The 19,527-nt window shown below is 40.2% G+C and overlaps 1 protein-coding gene across 1 annotated transcript in view; it reads left to right on the top strand.

Moving 5' to 3' along the window:
- Nucleotides 1–533: 533 nt before the first annotated feature.
- The window catches only part of C17H8orf34 (chromosome 17 C8orf34 homolog), a 111,534-nt gene continuing 92,540 nt past the window's right edge, over nt 534–19,527 (top strand). The window contains 3 exon segments of the mRNA XM_059902059.1: nt 534–683; nt 685–738; nt 740–874. Of these exon segments, the coding sequence (XP_059758042.1) occupies nt 534–683; nt 685–738; nt 740–874 (339 nt within the window).

Here is a 19,527-nt window from a genome sequence, read left to right as displayed (position 1 = left end):
TCACGCACCTTCTCACAACGCTCCCCATCTCGGACCCTGAGCTAGCGGGGGCAGCGCAGGAGGTGCGAGGAGAGGCTCAGAAGGGGCGGTGGGGACGACCCCCTCTCGAACTGCCTTTGTAGCTGCCAAGGAGTAGCCAACAAGCGCCAGATTTACGTGCACTTTGAAAGAAGCACCTTCACCATTGGCTTTCGGAGCGGCGCTGTCGCTAGGGAGCAGCGGGCAGGGCGAGCAGAGACTGGGGAGAAGCCCGGGCGGGTGTTCCCGTAACCCGGGAGAGCGGGCACCCACCGTCGGCGCGGACACGCACGCACACGCACGCTCCCCGCGAGTTCGAGCCCCGCAGCCCCGGCCCGCCCGAGGGCGCCCCCCGGCGCCGTTCTAGGCAGAGCCGCGCCTCCCGGCTCGCCTCCCGCCCCCTGATTCCCGCCGCTGCAGCCCAGAGAGAAAGGAACCTGGAACCTCTGCTCCAGGTGCCCCCGCGCGGGCGCCGCGGAGAGCCGTGGGGCTGGGGGAGGAGGAGAGCGCGATGAATGAGAGCTCCCCTCGCCTCCGAGTTGTCTGAGTTGGCGGCGCCGCGCCCCGGCTTCCGGCTCTCGGCGCCCCACGCGCTCGCGGCTCCAGCGGCTGCAGCCCACGCCCGCACCGGGAGCCGAGCTCGCCGCGCCGCGCCGCGCCGCGCCGGGGGAGCCCAGGCTCCCGAGCTCCTGTCCCGGCCCCGGTCCAGGGGAAAGCAGGGGTGTCCCCGGGCAGAGGCGCACGGCCGCGCGGTCTCCCGCACTCTCCGCGGCCCATCGGTCTCTCCATGGCCTCTCATCAGCAATCCCGGATCCAGGCTTACCTGGAGAAGAACAAGATCGGTCCCCTGTTTGAGGTAAGGCGCTGCGGGTGCGGGCGGTCCCGTTTGTCTTTGGGGGGCTCAGGACACCCTGGAGGGAGACCGAAGAGCTGCGCGGGAGGGGCGCCCCTGTGGCCCCAGTTCTCTCTCTCTCTGTCCGGGCCAGGTGTCCTGGAACGCGGCCGCGCGGGCGCTTCTTCGGTTACCTGGGCGCGGACAGGTAAGCTCTGGAGGGACAAGCCTTATCCTGGCAGGGCAAGTTTGAGGTGTCTGACTGCCCTGCCCCTTGCAACCACATGCACGGGGCCCGGACAGGCTGAGACAGACGGGTGCCCACACTCAGGCTTACACACGCTCACTTTCTTCCTGGAATTCACACTGTCTTGCGCGTTTTCCCCCAAATGTAGGCAGTAGTAGAACCCGAAAAAGGTGGAGGAAGTGCTTAGCAATGGGATGGAATAAGGTTACCTGGGAGAAAACTGAACTGCTAGGAAGTAGGCTTCGGGAGGTGCGGGCGTGTGGAATGAAATTGTCAAGCTGAGGCGCTGACACTGGTCTCTGGATGAAAGGAGAATCCTTTGCCTTGCGGCCCCCCTACCTGTGTTAGGGGGAGAGAGGGGGCAGAGAAAGGTTCGGGAGAAGCACACGCGTATTTATGGGAAGGAGACGGCTCTGAGCTGTTTTCTCTCGCCATCAAAGAATTGATGACAAAAATACAGTAGGAGAGTGGAAAAGCGGGAGAACAGGAGAAAATGAGAACGGGGGACTGAAAGCAGGCACCGGCAAAGCGTCCCTCCGGTTGCCAGGGCGCTGGGCAGCTGCAGAGGCCAGCGGGGAGGGACGCCCACGGTCCCCTCCTTTCCGGTCCAACCGTCCAGCTGGGCACCGACCCGCTGCGAGAGGACGTGGGAGGGTCGAGATCCCCGCCCTCCCCCCCAAACCGTTGTGGTCATACTTGGGGGTTTACATGACCGCGGTGTCTTAAGGCTGAAACGCGGCAGGAGGAAGAGATAGCAGAGGTTGGAACACCTTCTCCAGGACTGAAGAGAGGAGAATGATAACTGCAGAGAAAATAAGACTGCGAATTAATGTCCCAGCACAGAAAGGGAGCGGACAAGGGTGTGATCATAACGGGTTTCACATAACCAAGATTTGCAAAATCCCTTGTTTTTCTGACCAACTTTTAAGTGAACCATGTACTGTCTTGAGAGCTATGACCATTATTTCAACTGAAAATCACTGTTGTATAGTCATAAAGTCCTACAATGTATGTCTTGATTCTTGTTTTTGCAAAAAGTGTTAGCAAAGGAAGTCCATATACAAAAGCAGAGTAGAATTGCTGGAGCTACTGGAATTCCTTTCTTTGCCGTTAGTGTAAAGATTAGAGACTATACATTGTATTTAAAGGAGAAATATAATAACCCTCTGTGGCACAGTGTGTTAATTGTATCAAAAGAAACATAAAATAAATATATTTAGAGGGTTTCTTCTCTAGAATATAAGTACATTTTCCTAGGGAGAATAAATGAATTGTTTTTAATAGATGCTATTCTCATTTGCTGACTTTTATAATTCCCAAGATTCTCTCCAAGTGACAGTAATAGAGTTTGGAATGTATGTACACTTTCTATATACATAATTAGGAAATAAATCCAACTTGGTTTTAAATGCTCACTTTTTCAAATGCTCACTAGCTAGTTCCACTGCTGAATCTTAAGGGATGGCAGAATTGTCTCATAAAATCATTAGACCTACTCACTAAAAAACAAACAAGGACAAAAGTATATGTTTTGTATTTTATTCATTGTTTGGGGGTAACATATTACATACATCCCCATTAGCTTGGATTGCAGAGATGAGTAGTTAATTTTTAAGGGTTGATGTGCACTTTAAATAATTAAAGGGAGAAAATGGATAAGTTCTCTTCTACTGAAATCAAGTCCTTATGCAACAGTTTTGATCATGAGAGAGTAGAATTACATGTACTTTACAAAACTGGAAAGTCTCCTCATACTTGAAAACCAGTGGAACTAGTGTAAAATGGACATATTGATCTATCATTCTCCTCAAAGCTCCCAGGCCTTTGGTTAATAGTTCTCATAAAAATTGCTTCAAGAGATCAGAAGAGGAGCCTAGGAATCTGAATTTAGTAAGAAGTAGCACAAATGATGGTCATATATTTAATTCCTGGGCCACATTATAAGAAACAGTGACATAAGCTAAAATCTCCATTTACCAATTACAAATTGAAATAGGTGATGCCAAGTTTTATTATCTGGGCTTTGTGGTGATTTTTTTTTGTGCTGAGGCACTGGTGTTAGTGACATAGGCTTACTTTAGTTTTGAAAATATGTAAGACCTGACAATATGTTCCCTTTACAGATTTTGTTAGCTTGGTCTGTTTTAAGAAAACTCCCTGAAGTGAGGCACTTTAGAGACAGCACATGAATGCTATTTAAAACAGTAGCAAAGGTAACATATACTGGTATTAAGAATACTTATATCTCATTTTTTAAAAAACCTGTACAGTTTACTTAGTTTATTTCTTACTTAATTTATTTATTTCTAACATTTTATCATTTGAGAAGCTTATAAAAGTGCTGCACACAATATGGTGTTTCAAAAACTACTTTAGAGTGAAATTAATCGTTTCCAGGTGATTTAGAAGTATACATTTATACTACCTTTAACTATGTTTGAAGATATTTTGAGGCATTACAAAACCATGCCTAGAAATCGTTGCACTAGAGTCTTGGGTAATGATATTTTAATTAAATAGTATGAAGCTATAAGGTGAAAATGGTAATAATGACTTAGATTCCACAAACTCTTTGAAATGTTTGTAAGATATAATACTTTTTGTGCTCTCATTGGCTTGCTCAGGGCAGGCAAGTAGTCAGCAGTCTGGCATCAGTCTATAAGGAATGCTTGATGTTGCTACAATAAGTTAGAACTATAATCTTAATATAGATTTCACACATAGCTCCTCACTTAACTGGCAACATGTGAAATGGTTTGGCTCCCACCAAAGTAGAGTATCTTTGCAACATACGTAGGTAAGATGCATGGGGCAAACATAAGACTGATCTCAAAGCCTAGGGCTAAGCACCTAACAGTCAAAGAACTTGGTGATCAGAAATTCTGTTGCTTATTAGGATCAAGCCATCTACTTTGTTTATACTGTAAGCAGTTTAACTTAATTCCCAAGAGGTTACATGACGTGAAACGTTGCAATAAATTCATTATTTTTAATACGAAGAAGTATACAATTTTCAGTTTCTCTCATCTTGTTAAATAGAATAATTATTTGAAAATTATGGGTTGGAATGGTGCTCAGGACAGCCATATGTCTTGGTTCGGGCCTGGTCACACTCACAAGAGTGGGAAATCCTGCACCATATGATATCACTTATATGTGGAATCTAAAAATTGATACAAATGAACTTATTTACAAAACAGAAACAGACCCACAGACGTAGAAAACAAATTTATGGTTACCAAAGGGGAAAGGGGGGGAGGGAGGGATAAATTAGGAGTTTGGGATTAACAGATACACACCACTATATATAAAATAGATAAACAACAAGTTATACCACAGGGAACTATACTTAATATCTTATAATAACCCATAATGGAAAAGAATCTGAAAAAGATTATATCTTGATAAATATATATGAATCACTTTGCTGTATACCTGAAACTAACACAACATTATAAATCAACTATACGTCAATTTTTAAAAAGCAGAATAATGCGGTCTTCATACAATCTCCATAGAATTTTTAAATCTCTGTCTATTGAAGATGTGGCAAACTAAGTTCACTGCATTTTCCCAAATGTGGTCTGACCCACTCCAAGTAGAATGGAATCACTTTACCACCTTCTGTGTTTAGTTCAAAGTACCTCTACTCACGTAGTCTGAATTTGTGTTAACTGATTCGGCATATATGTTATGAGGTGGACTTATCAAATGCATGGTCAACCGTAGCAACCAGATTTTGTGTTCTAAATGATATTCCCCATTAAGTGGAACCAGGTATCCTTGGAGAAATGGTTCATTCAAGGCTTGGCACTGGGAAATACAAGGTGAACCTGGAACATCTTTTTTTTTTTAAGAGCTCCTGACTTATTGATTTATTTATTTATTTTATTTTTTTTGGCTGTGTTGGGTCTTCGTTTCCGTGCGAGGGCTTTCTCTAGTTGTGGCAAGCGGGGCCACTCTTCATGGAGGTGCGCGGGCCTTTCACTGTCGTGGCCTCTCTTGTTGCGGAGCACAGGCTCCAGACGCGCAGGCTCAGTAGCTGTGGCTCACGGGCCTAGTTGCTCCGCGGCATGTGGGATCTTCCCAGACCAGGGCTCGAACCCGTGTGCCCTGCATTGGCAGGCAGACTCTCAACCACTGCGCCACCAGGGAAGCCCCAGAACCTGGAACATCTTATTACGATAAAATGTAAGGAAGTGGTCAAAGAATGATAGGAACATGTCCAAAGGACATAGAAGCCAGCTTGAAGAGGCTCCTATTAGCTAAATCTGGGACAATTTAAGAAGCAAAATAAAGAATGACAGTAACATTATCTTACTGTATAAAATAGGAATATTTTATTCCACACATTCATGGGACACATGAATGTGTTCAATTTACAGGGAGAAGAGAAAGCTTTACTTTATCGTAAGTACAATGCCAATTAATAAAACTGGAAGGGATGATGGAATTAGAAAATCACTACTTGGCAACCGTCTTAGTAATAATTCGGGCAAGAAACATTAATCAATGCTAAAACTAATGGGTGAAAGTTGGATGAGGAATGAGATGTTACATAATCTCTAGTATCTTTCCACAAAATAGATGTTAATTATAAAGGGAAAAAAGTAACTCTGTAGTGAAGAAACCTGGCAGACACTACTTTACTCAAGTGTTATGCCCCCTGTTAGGATGCATTTAAAACAACATGGCATCGCTTCTGTAATATTCCTGCCAATCATGCATGACTTGAATTGAAAAACGGGAAAATATCTGATTAGCTTGATGGGGAAATTCTGCTTATCTGGAGTCTTAAAAAATTTAAGATCGTGAAGGTCAAGGGAGGTCTCAGACTGAAGAGACGTGACAAGTAAGTGCAAAATATGGTTCTAGAGTTGATACTTTTGCTATGAAGGACATTTTTGGGAAAGTTGGCGAAACTTGAATGGGGTCTCTAGGTGAAGGGTATATGGAGTTCTTTGTGTTGTTCACATACTTTTTCTGTAAGTTTAAAATTATTTCAAAATTTTAAAAAATATTAAAAATAGAAAAGGACATCTAGGAAATGAGTATTTACAAAATAATTCATCCATGGGGTTTCATTAAACATTAAATTATGTATGTGTAGTTAAGAATTGTTATCAATGATTTATACATGGCAACCAATGAATAATAAACTAAAATTCTGAGTAAAGAAAATTTACAATTCTGGTTAATTAAGCATATGCATTTTCCTCTACTCCCTCTCAAAATTTTATTGAAATATCAGCAAAAATATTAAAAAAAATAAATGCATAAGAGTGCTGGAACACAAGAAAGGGTGCTGAGGCAGAGATACTGTTTCTGTTTGTTTATGAGTGGTGGCATCTCCTTTGCACCTACATATGATCAAGTGTCATAGAGTCAATGATATGTAGTGAAAATGTTTGCAATTTCCTGGAAGGTACCTAAAATACATGGACTCAGCTGGGACATCTTCTCATATGCCTGCCCTCCTTCCTGCTGTCTGGAATGCCTCTTTGTAATACCTCCCTCCTACCCTTCCTTACTTCTTCCACATCCCCAGGCAACCACTGATCTCCTTTTTGTCACTAAGGTTGGCTTTCCATTTCTAGAGTTTTGTATAAATAGAATCATACTCTATGCTCCTTTTTTGGGGGAAGGTGTATATCATTTTGTACTTGACATCATTATTTTGCAATTCGCCCATGTTGCATCATGTATCAGTAGTTTACTTCTTTTTATTGCTGAATTAGTATTTCGTATGGATTTATACTTTTGTTTCTCTTGGGGACCTGGAATAGGTTGGATGGATCATATGGTAGGTGTATGTTTAACTTTTTAAGACATTAGCCACTAGTTTTGAAGCTTGTAAAATTATACGTTCCTGCCAACAGTGTGTGAGAGTTTCAGTTGTTCACTATTCTCACCCAAACTTGATATCATCTGTCTTTTTAATAATAGTCGTTCTAACTGGTTTGTGTGATATCTCATTGTGGTTTTAATTTGATTTTACATTGTTGCCTCACTCTTACCCCCGATCTGAGGCCAATGTCAGTGGAGACCATGTGGGGAGCCTGGCCTCCTCCCACCCCTGACAGTAATAAGGCATTCCTCTCCCTCCCCATTGGGGTTGTGTCAGAAGAGGCCTAGAGAAGACTCAGGACTTGTGGTCCAGTGGTAACAAGGCCACCCCTGCCATGAAATCCGTGCCAAGACACATCAAAATTAAATTTCTGGGGAAGAAAGACAAGAAAAATCTTGAAAGCTGCCAGAGAAATGCAACATTATACCTATAGAGGAAAAAGCAATTAGAATGACACCAGATTTCTCATCAGCCCGTGGAGGTCCAAGGGAAGTGGCACAATATTTTTCAAGTGCTGAAAAAAAAGAACCTAGGATTCCATTAGAGAAAATATCCTTCACAAATGAAAGGGGAATCAAGAGAATTTGTCACCAGCAGGGCTTCCCTAAAAGTATGGCTAAAGGAAGTTCTCTAAACAGAAAGGAAATGATGAAAGAAGAAGGAAGTTTAGAACATCAGGAAGGAAGAAAGAACATGGAGAGAGCAAAAATATGAGTAAATATAATACGTTTTCCTTCTCCTCTTGAATTTTCTAAATTATGTCATGATTGAAGAACATTTATAACAATGTCAGATGAGGTTCTAAAAGTATGTAGAGGAAGTACTTAAGAAAATTGTATTATAATCAGGGAAGGGTAAAGAGGTGCAAAGAAGGTAAGGTTTCTATACTTCACTTGAACTGGTAAAATGACAATACCTGTTGACTAATTGTATATGTATAATATAATACCTAGAGTAAGCACTAAAAAAACTATACAAAAAGATGCCCTCAAAAACGATAGATAGGGCTTCCCTGGTGGCGCAGTGGTTGAGAATCCGCCTGCCAATGCAGGGGACACGGGTTCGTGCCTCGGTCCGGGAAGATCCCACATGCCGCGGAGCAACTAGGCCCGTGAGCCACAACTACTGAGCCTGCGCGTCTGGAGCCTGTGCTCCGCAACAAGAGAGGCCGCGATAGTGAGAGGCCCGCGCACGGCGATGAAGAGTGGCCCCCGCTTGCCGCAACTAGAGAAAGCCCTCGCGTAGAAACGAAGACCCAACACAGCCAAAAATAATAAATAAATTAATTAATTAAAAAAAAAAAAAAAACGATAGATAAATAAAAATGGAATTTAAAAAAATGTTCAAGTAACCCCCAGGAATAGGAAAAAGAAAAAATAAAACAGAGAGAACAAACAGAAAAAAAAAAAAAATAACATGGCAGACTTTAGCCCTAATATGTCACTAATTCAATTAAATGCAATGGTCTAAGTATACCAGTTAAAAGAGATTGTCAGAGTGGATTAAAAAACATGAGCCAACTAAGAAACTCACTTCAAATACAAAGATATAGGCAGGATAAAAGTAAGAGAATGTAAAAAATATTATGCAAACATCAAAAGAAAGCAGGAGTGGCTATGTAAATGTCAGATAAAGTAGACTTCAGAGGATAGAAAATTATCAGAGACAGGAATTGTCATTTTGTAATAATAGAAGGGTCAACCCACCAAGAAAAAGAGCAATCCTGAGTGTGTATGCACTGAGCAGCAGAGCTGCAAAATGTGTGAAGCAGAAACTGATAGAACTAAGAAGAGAAATAGACAAATCTGTAATTATAGTTCAAGACTTCAAAACCCCTCTCTTGACAACTGAGAGAACAACTAGGCAGAAATTCAGAAACACCATAGAAGAACTCAACAGCCCATCAGACAACAGGGTCTAGTTCACATTTGTAGACCACTCCATGCAACAGTAGCAGAATGCACATTCTTTTCAAGTGGCATGGAATGCATACAGAGATAGACCATTCCCTGAACCACGAAACTATCCTCAACTGAAAACATACAAGGTGTTTTCTCCATCACAGTGGGATGAAACTAGAAATCAGTAATAGAAGGAACACAGGAAGATTCCCAAAACACTGGGAAACTGTGCAACACACTTCTACATAATCTACTTGTCAAAGAAGAAATCACAAGGAAATAAAAACCCATCTGACAATGAAAAGGAAGGTATGTCAAAATTTATGAGACACAGCTCAAGCAGTGCGGAGAGGGAATTTTACAGCACTAAAGTGCATAGGATAAAAAAGTGGACTGGGACTTCCCTGGTGATCCAGTAGTTAAGTCTCCGTGCTTCCAATGCAGGAGCCACAGGTTCGATCCCTGGTTGGGGAAATAAGATCCCACATGCCGTGCAGTCAAAAAAAAAAAAAAAAAAACTTAAAAAAGTGGACTGATGTGTGTGACTGGTCTGAATAGGGCCTCTGCTTTCTATACCATTCCTCTGTGCACTCCCAATAGTACAGGACAGTCTATCCAGAGGGAGAGAGGACCATTCTACAGTGAAGGATGTGTGAGCATCAGTGATCTGTAGACAATAGGTATCAGTTCATATAGTATGTCATGTCTTGTATCTAGAAGTAGATATTAAATTTTTATTTATTTATTTATTTTGGCTGCATTGGGTCTTCACTGCTGCGCATGTTTCTCTAGTTGCGGTGAGGGGGGGCTACTCTTCGTTGCAGTGCACGGGCTTCTCAGTGTGGTGGCTTCTCTTGTTGCAGAGCACAGGCTCTAGACCCACGGGCTTCAGTAGTTGTGGCTCGCGGGCTCTAGAGCACAGGCTCAGTAGTTGTGACGCACGGGCTTAGTTGCACCGAGGCATGTGGGATCCTCCCAGAACAGGGCTCGAACCTGTCCCTTGCATTGGCAGGTGGATTCTTAACCACTGCACCACCAGGGAAGTCCCCAGCATTACTTTAGCTGTCAATCCCAAACCCAGTCCATTCCTGGTGGCAAGAATCAGACTGTCTTCTGAATAAAACTCCAGGAAGAATCTGTTTCCTTCCCCACAAAGGAAGAAGGTCTAATATAGTTTTCACATCCTTAAAGGCAAATTAACCAAGCATGAAGTTTATCTCATCTATCTCTGCCTGCCCTCCTTCATGGCAGCACTGGCTTAGATAACATTTATTGGAATATCATTTCAACCATTGTTGCAACTCTTGCTTTTCTTTCTGACTTTGCTCCTACTCTTCCCATTGCTGCAAATTCATCTATTCTTTTTTTTTTTATACAGCAGGTTCTTATTAGTTATCCATTTTATACATATTAGTGTATACATGTCAATCCCAATCTCCCAATTCATCACACACACACACCCCCGCCACTTTCCCCCTTGGTGTCCATACGTTCCTTCTCTACATCTGTGTCTCTGTTTCTGCCCTGCAAACCGCTTCATCTGTACCATTTTTCTAGGTTCCACATATATGTGTTAATATACGATATTTGTTTTTCTCTTTCTGACTTACTTCACTCTGTATGAAAGTCTCTAGATCCATCCACGTCTCTACAAATGACCCAATTTCGTTCCTTTTTATGGCTGAGTAATATTCCATTGTATATATGTACCACATCTTCTTTATCCATTCATCTGTCGATGGGCATTTAGGTTGCTTCCATGACCTGACTATTGTAAATAGTGCTGCAATGAACATTGGGGTGCATGTGTCTTTCTGAATTATGGTTTTCTCTGGGTATGTGCCCAGGAGTGGGATTGCTGGGTCATATGGTAATTCTATTTTTAGTTTTTTAAGGAACCTCCATACTGTTCTCCATAGTGGCTGTATCAATTTACATTCCCACCAACAGTGCAAGAGGGTTCCCTTTTCTCCACAGCCTCTCCAGCATTTGTCGTTTGTAGATTTTCTGATGATGCCCATTCCGACTGGTGTGAGATGATACCTCATTGTAGTTTTGATTTGCATTTCTCTAATAATTAGTGATGTTGAGCAGCTGTTCATGTGCTTCTTGGCCATCTGTATGTCTTCTTTGGAGCAATGTCTAGTTAGGTCTTCTGACCATTTTTTTCTTTTTTAAAGAACATTTATTTATTTATTTATGGCTATGTTGGGTCTTCGTTGCTGCATGCGGGCTTTCTCTAGTTGCGGGGAGCCGGGGCTACTCTTCGTTGCAGTGCACCGGCTTCCACTGCGGTGGCTTCTCTTGTTGCGGAGCACAGGCTCTAGGTGCGCGGGCTTCTGGGCTTCCACAGTTGTGGCTCGTGGGCTCTAGAGCGCAGACTCAGTAGTTATGGCGCACCGGCTTATTTGCTCCGTGGCATGTAGGATTTTCCCAGACCAGGGCTCAAACCCATGTGCCCCGCATTGGCAGGCGGATTCTTAACCACTGTGCCACCAGGAAAGCCCCTGACCATTTTTTGATTGGCTTGTTTGTTTTTTAATATTGAGCTGCATGAGCTGTTTATATATTTTGGAGATTAATCCTTTGTCCGTTGATTCATTTGCAAATATTTTCTCCCAGTCTGAGGGTTGTCTTTTCGTCTTGTTTATAGTTTCCTTTGCTTTGCAAAAGCTTTTAAGTTTCATTAGGCCCCATTTGTTTATTTTTGCTTTTATTTCCATTACTCTAGGAGGTGGATCAAAAAAGATCTTGCTGTGATTTATGTCAAAGAGTGTTCTTCCTATGTTTTCCTCTAAAAGTCTTATAGTGTCCAGTCTTACATTTAGGTCTCTAATCCATTCTGAGTTTATTCTCTTTTGAATGGTGTTAGGGAGTGTTCTAATTTCATTCTTTTACATGTAGCTGTCCAGTTTTCCCAGCACCACTTATTGAAGAGACTGTCTTTTCTCCACTGTATATCCTTGCCTCCTTTATCAAAGATAAGGTGACCATATGTGCGTGGGTTTATCTCTGGGCTTTCTATCCTGTTCCATTGATCTGTATTTCTGTTATTGTGCCAGTACCATACTGTCTTGATTATTGTAGCTTTGTAGTATAGTCTGAAATCAGGGAGCCTGATTCCTCCAGCTCTGTTTTTCTTTTTCAAGATTGCTTTGGCTATTCGGGGTCTTTTGTGTTTCCGTAAAAAGTGTGAAATTTTTTGTTCTGGTTCTGTGAAAAATGTCATTGGTAGTTTGATAGGGATTGCATTGAATCTGTAGATTGCTTTGGGTAGTCGAGTCATTTTCACAATGTTGATTCTTCCAATCCAAGAACATGGTATATCTCTCCATCTGTTTGTATCATCTTTAATTTCTTTCATCGGTGTCTTATAGTTTTCTGCATACAGGTCGTTTTTCTCCTTAGGTAGGTTTATTCCTAGGCATTTTATTCTTTTTGTTGCAATGGTAAATGGGAGTGTTTCCTTAATTTCTCTTTCAGATTTCTCATCATTAGTGTATAGGAATGCAAGAGATTTCTGTGCATTAATTTTGTATCCTGCTACTTTACCAAATTCATTGATTAGCTCTAGTAGTTTTCTGGTGGCATTTTTTGGAGTCTCTATGTACAGTATCATGTAATCTGCAAACAGTGACAGTTTTACTTCTTCTTTTCCAATTTGTATTCCTTTTATTTCTTTTTCTTCTCTGATTGCTGTGGCTAGGACTTCCAAAACTATGTTGAATAACAGTGGTGAGAGTGGACATCCTTGTCTTGTTCCTGATCTTAGAGGAAATGCTTTCAGTTTTTCACCATTGAGAATGATGTTTGCTGTGGGTTTGTCATATATGGCCTTTATTATGTTGAGATAGATTCCCTCTATGCCCACTTTCTGGAGAGTTTTTATCATAAATGGGTGTTGAATTTTGTCAAAAGCTTTTTCTGCATCTAATGAGATGATCATATGGTTTTTATTCTTCAATTTGTTAATATGGTGTATCACATTGATTGGTTTGCGTATATTGAAGAATCCTTGCATCCCTGGGATAAGTCCCACTTGATCATGTTGTATGATTCTTTTAATGTGTTGTTGGATTTTGTTTGCTAGTATTTTGTTGAGGATTTTTGCATCTATATTCATCAGTGATAATGGTCTGTAACTTTCTTTTTTTGTGACATCTTTCTCTGATTTTGGTATCAGGGTGGTAGTGGCCTCGTAGAATGAGTTTGGGAGTTTTCTTCCTCTGCAATTTTTTGGAAGAGTTTGAGAAGGATGGGTGTTAGCTCTTCTCTAAATGTTTGTTAGAATTCACCTGTGAAACCATCTGGTCCTGGACTTTTGTTTGTTGAAAGATTTTTAATCACAGTTTCAATTTCATTACTTGTGATTGGTCTGTTCATATTTTCTATTTCTTCCTGGTTCAGTCTTGGAAGGTTATACCTTTCTAAGAATTTGTCCATTTCTTCCAGGTTGTCCATTTTATTGGCATAGAGTTGCCTATAGTAGTCTCTTAGGATGCTTTGTATTTCTGTGGTGTCTGTTGTAACTTCTCCTTTTTCATTTCTAATTTTATTGATTTGAGTCCTCTCCCTCTTTTTCTTGATGAGTCTGGCTAATGGTTTATCAATTTTGTTTATCTTCTCAAAGAACCAGCTTTTACTTTTATTAATCTTTGCTATTGTTTTCTTTGTCTCTATTTCATTTATTTCTGCTCTGATCTTTATGATTTCTTTCCTTCTACTAACTTTGGGTTTTGTTTGTTCTTCTTTCTCTAGTTCCTTTAGGTGTAAAGTTAGATTGTTTATTTGAGATTTTTCTTGTTTCTTGAGGTAGGATTGTATTGCTATGAACTTCCCTCTTAGAACTGCTTTTGCTGCATCCCATTGGTTTTGGATCGTCGTGTTTTCATTGTCATTTGTCTCTAGGTATATTTTGATTTCTTCTTTGATTTCTTCAGTGATCTCTTGGTTATTTAGTAACGTATCGTTTACCCTCCATGTGTTTGTGTTTTTTACGTTTTTTTCCCTGTTATTGATTTCTAATCTCATAGCGTTGTGGTCAGAAAAGATGCTTGATATGATTTCAATTTTCCTAAATTTACTGAGGCTTGATTTGTGACCAAAGATGTGATCTATCCTGGAAAATTTCCGTGTGCACTTGAGAAGAAAGTGTAATCTGCTGTTTTTGGATGGAATGTCCTGTAAATATCAATTAACTCTATCTGGTCTATTGTGTTATTTAAAGCTCGTGTTTCCTTATTAATTTTCTGTTTAGATGATCTGTCCATTGGTGTAAGTGAGGTGTTAAAGTCCCCTGCTATTACTGTGTTACTGTTGATTTCCTCTTTTATAAGTGTTAGCAGTTGCCTTATGTATTGAGGTGCTCCTATGTTGGGTGCCTATATATTGATAATTGTTATATCTTCTTCTTGGACTGATCCCTTGATCACTATGTAGTATCCTTCCTTGTTTCTTGTAACATTCTTTATTTTAAAGTCTATTTAATCTGATATGGGTATTGCTACTCCAGCTTTCTTTTGATTTCCATTTGCATGGAATATATTTTTCCATCCCCTCACTTCCAGTCTGTATGTGTCCCTAGGTCTGAAGTGGGTCTCTAGTAGACAGCATATATATGGGTCTTGTTTTTGTATCCATTCAGCGAGCCTGTGTCTTTTGGTTGGAGCATTTAATCCATTCACGTTTAAGGTAATTATCGATATGTATGTTCCTATTACCATTTTCTTAATTGTTATGGGTTTGTTTTTGTAGTTCCTTTTCTTCTCTTGTATTTCCCACTTAGAGAAGTTCCTTTAGCATTTGTTGTAGAGCTGGTTTGGTGGTGCTGAATTCTCTTAGCTTTTGCTTGTCTGTAAAGCTTTTGATTTCTCTGTTGAATGTGAATGAGATCCATGCCGGGTAGTGTAATCTTGGTTGTAGGTTCTTCCCTAGAGTAATCTTGGTTGTAGGTTCTTCCCTTTCATCCCTTTAAATATATCATGCCACTTCCTTCTGGCTTGTAGAGTTTCTGCTGAGAAATGAGCTGTTAACCTTATGGGAGTTCCCTTGTATGTTATTTGCCGTTTTTCCCTTGTTGCTTTCAGTAATTTTTCTGTGTCTTTAATTTTCGTCAGTTTGATTACTATGTGTCTTGGCGTGTTTCTCCTTGGGTTTATCCTGCCTGGGACTCTGTGTGCTTCCTGGACTTGGGTGGCTATTTCCTTTCCCATGTTAGGGAAGTCTTGGACTATAATCTCTTCAACTATTTTCTCGGGTTCTTTCTCTCTCTCTTCTCCTTCTGGGACCCCTATAATGTGAATGTTGTTGTGTTTAATGTTGTCCCACAGGTCTCTTAGGCTGTCTTCATTTCTTTTCATTTTTTTTTTTCTTTATTCTGTTCCATGGCAGTGAATTGCACCATTCTGTCTTCCAGGTCACTTATCCGTTCTTCTGCCTCAGTTATTCTGCTATTGATTCCTTCTAGTGTAGTTTTCATTTCACTTATTGTATTGTTCATCTCTGTTTGTTTGTTCTTTAATTCTTGTAGGTCTTTGTTAAACATTTCTTGCATCTTCTCGATCTTTGCCTCCATTCTTTTTCCGAGGTCCTGGATCATCTTCACTATCATTATTCTGAATTCTTTTTCTGGAAGGTTGCCTATCTCCACTTCTTTTAGTTGTTTTTCTGGGGTTTTATCTTGTTCTTTCATCTGGTACATAGCCCTCTGCCTTTTCATCTTCTCTATCTTTCTGTGAATGTGGTTTTTGTTCCACAGGCTGCAGGATTGTAGTTCTTCTTGCTTCTACTGTCTGCCCTCTGGTGGATGAAACTATCCAATTTCATCTATTCTCTTTCCTTCCATTGCTTCCATGGCTTAGACCTTCCCTTCATTTCTCTTTGCAGCATTATCTGATTCCATCCACATGTCACTGATTCCTGTTTAAACAAAGAAACACGTATTAAAAATCCAGAAAAAAGAAAAAAAAAAAAAGAAACCTGACCAGTGTAGGCCACTTTCTAGAAACTAAGAAAAAGCAAATTACTGTCTTAGATACAGCTGTGCCAGGGTACCTTCTGATCCTCATGGGTGCATATGTCTACACCTCACCCTTTGTCTTGTTGTATATTAATTTGAGGCTCTATGGTTAGAGAGAATACCTTCAGAGTCTTTGAGATTTTTAAATATAGTCCAATATGCCTTTAAATTTACTTGATAAATTTAAAAAATATTAGCTGCATTTTCCCCTGACAGGAACAAGATGTACTTGAAAGAGAAATTGAGTTTCAGTTCAGAAAAATAAGTTGTAGAGAATGAAAGAAGCTTGAAGAGAAATCTAGCATTTAATTATGTTTAATTGTCATTGTGGAAATTTCTGTTTACAGTATTGGCATTTAAAAAAAGACATTTTCAGAAGTGACATTTTGATTAGGATAATTTTCTGCTTCCAACATAGTGTGTTTTTATCTTTATTTGGATCCGTGGCTGTCAAGGCAGCAAAACTGTTAATAGGCTTTTTTAGATTGGATGAATGCAGGTCCCAGATGTCTTGGTTCTAACTGGGGCTTGTTGTATACATTGCTATTTCATTGACATAAAAAACCACTTTATGCCACGCTAACTGAATTAAATTGTACAACTTGGTGGATAGATATACTTAAGACATTGGTGAGCTCAGCAAATATTTTATATGTGTGACAATTTGGAAGGAAACCCAGGATTGAAACCCAGGCTCGGAAGAATTTAATTCAAGGCAATCAAAATTTACAACACATGCAGTTGCTTCAGCAGATGTTTTTGGGAAAAATCTTTGACTCCTTTTTGAGTGTCAAATTACACCTTGAGGCTAAATTCCAACTGAGGGTCAATATTAATAAATTAGATAAAAAGTGTAAGCAAAAAGATGGAAGCTAGTAAGATCAGTTGTCCTAGTGAAAAGAAGGCTTTGAGGTGACGGAATTACAATTAAGAATGGTAGAAGAAACTATCATGAACTAAAGTGTGAAGGATTTCAGTTATTTAGTAGAAGAATAGGTTAATGAAAGAATACTTCAGCATTTTTTATGCATAATAAGAAATGCAACAAAAAGCTTGACTACCTTGGCTAGTTTAATTGTCGCATTATCTGAAGGAGGAAGATAAGGCTATGATTCTCTCCAAAGGGAAAACAGTAAACTTCATGAATCTGTATTCAAAAGCCCCGCTCTAAGTTTAAATCTTCCAGAGGGCCTTTGTGGGTTAACTAACCAGGCTCTAATTAATCCAACAAATCCCTGCATTTCATGTGTCAGTATTGTATTATGTTGTTTTATGCTTTTAACAATGCTATTGATTTATCATGCCTGTTTTCCATGTGAAGAATCTTAGCTCTATAGAGTTGACATAAATTTCCCCAATTATACAGAGCATAAGTGGGGGAGATGATGTGAACCTGGGATATGTCTGAGTCCAAAGCTTATACTTTAAAATTTTTTTATTTTTAAAATATTTTCAGCTTTACTGAGATATAATTGACATATAATATTGTGTAAGTTTAAGGTACACAAAGTGTTGGTTTTATACACTTTTATATATTGTAAAATGACTACTACCATAGTGTTAGCTAACACCTCCATCATGTTACATAATAACTATTTCTTTTTTGTGGTGAGAACATTGAAGATCTACTCTCTCAGCAACTTGCAAGTATATGATACAATATTATTAACTATGATCATCATGCTGTACATTAGACTCCCAGAACTTGTTCATCTTATGACTGGAAGTTTACAACTCTTTGATCAGTATCTCCCCAATCCTCCATGTCCCTTCTTCTGGTAGCCACCATTCTACTCTCTGTTTCTCTGAGTTTGGCTTTTTTAAATTCCACATATAAGTGATATCATACAGTATTTGACTTATTTCACTTAGCGTCATGCCTTCAAGGTGCATCCATGTTGTTGCAAATGGCATGAATTCCTTTTGTCATGGCTGAATAATGTCCTTGTGTGTGTGTGTGTGTGTGTGTGTGTGTGTGTGTGTGTGTACACCACATCTTCTTTATCCATTCATCCATTGACAGATATTTAGGTTGTTTCCATATCTTGGCTATTGTGAATGATGCTGCAGTGAACATGGGAGTGCAGATATCTCTTTGAGATCCTGTTTTCATTTCTTTTGGATATATACTCAGAAGTGGGATTGCTGGATCATATGGTAGTTCTACTTTTAATATTTTGAGGAATGTCCATACTGTTTCCATACTGGCTGTACCAGGTTACATTCTCACCAACAGTGTACAAGGGTTCCCTTTTCTTCACATCCTCACCAACACTTGTGATCTCTTGTCTTTTTGATGATCAAAGCTCATACTTTTAGCTACTAGGCTAGTTTGCCCTCTGTCTGCTTAGACTCTCCACACTGTCCAATACAGCAGCCACTAGCCACGTGTGACTATTTAGATTAAACTAAATGAAATGAAATTAAAAATTCTGTCCTCATTTTCACTAACCATATTTTAAGAGCTCAGCAGTAACATGTGGCTGCTGAATTGACCACAGCAGACATAGATTATTGCCATTATTGCCGAATATGTAATTGGACGGCATTGCCTTAGCTTCAGAGGTATCTCCTCTTCCCATTCTCCCTGGCCTTCCAACTGTTCCACGCAGTGAGATGCTGTTTTCTCTGGGCTCCTGTAACACCATCCTCTCCTAGTTTTCCTTCTGCCTCTTTCAGCCATTTCTTCTCTGTCTCCTTTGGGAACTCTTCCACCTCCACCTCCTCTTTAAATGTTGAATATTCTCAGGGCTTAGTCCTAGAGCTCATCTACTTCTATGGATTCAAATTTTGATTTGCTGACAATTCTGAATTTTCTACTTTCACTTCATATCTTGTCTTCTGGTATGTCTCCATCCTCGCCATTTGAATTTGTTTCCAGTTCCACCTTCCTGGGAAAGAGGGCCTCATTAGACAATAATTAGAAAATGAGAGGATGACTCTAGTGATTAGAAGAAGAGTATTATCTTTCCCTTTGGACCAGACATTGGGTCTGGATATCTATGAGGCTATTCAGTGCAGCAGAGGTTAAGGACGGCATTGGGCCAAGAACTAGGAAATGCAAAAGACAGGCAAGATGTAGCTGTCATCCTTGGTCCAGTGCACACTTGAAAGTAAAATTATCTGAGATCATTATCATGACTGTGCTTATGGTTTTCTTACTTCATAATCTTTAGTAAAAATGATACTGAAAATTCTGAACCTATTTCAACAGTACTGTATAGAGCACATTAAGGAGAGAAACTTTTGCCTAAATTTGGGTAAGAGTTAACCATGAAATTATGTCTTCCATCCCTCCATCCTTTCATCCCCTACTTCAGACCCATGTGGTAGTGACTGTGATTCTCATGAGTTGCTCCAGAGGTCTCTGTCTTGCTTTTGTGGTTCAGACCTTTCCCCATCATGAAACTTTCCTTCCAGTGTTAATATTTGAAGTTTATAGTTTTCAATATTACTAAAAATGCACATTCCTCTCAAGCTGCCTACTGAGAGGAAATATATTTGTGTCTGGAAGATTTCTTCAAGGTTTTAGATCTAATATATACAGCTACACCTGCGATATGAGGACGATGAAGATGAAGTTATCACATTCAAATTTATGCTTCAAGTTGTAGAGTGTGCAACAGAGCACCTTTCTGGGAAGAAATTAGGAAAAAACTCCCT

This window comes from Balaenoptera ricei, chromosome 17 (assembly GCF_028023285.1).
Source record: "Balaenoptera ricei isolate mBalRic1 chromosome 17, mBalRic1.hap2, whole genome shotgun sequence".
Lineage (NCBI taxonomy): Eukaryota > Metazoa > Chordata > Mammalia > Artiodactyla > Balaenopteridae > Balaenoptera > Balaenoptera ricei.
The sequence above is the reverse complement of the archived record's forward strand: the minus strand, read 5'-3'. Positions and strand labels throughout refer to the sequence as shown.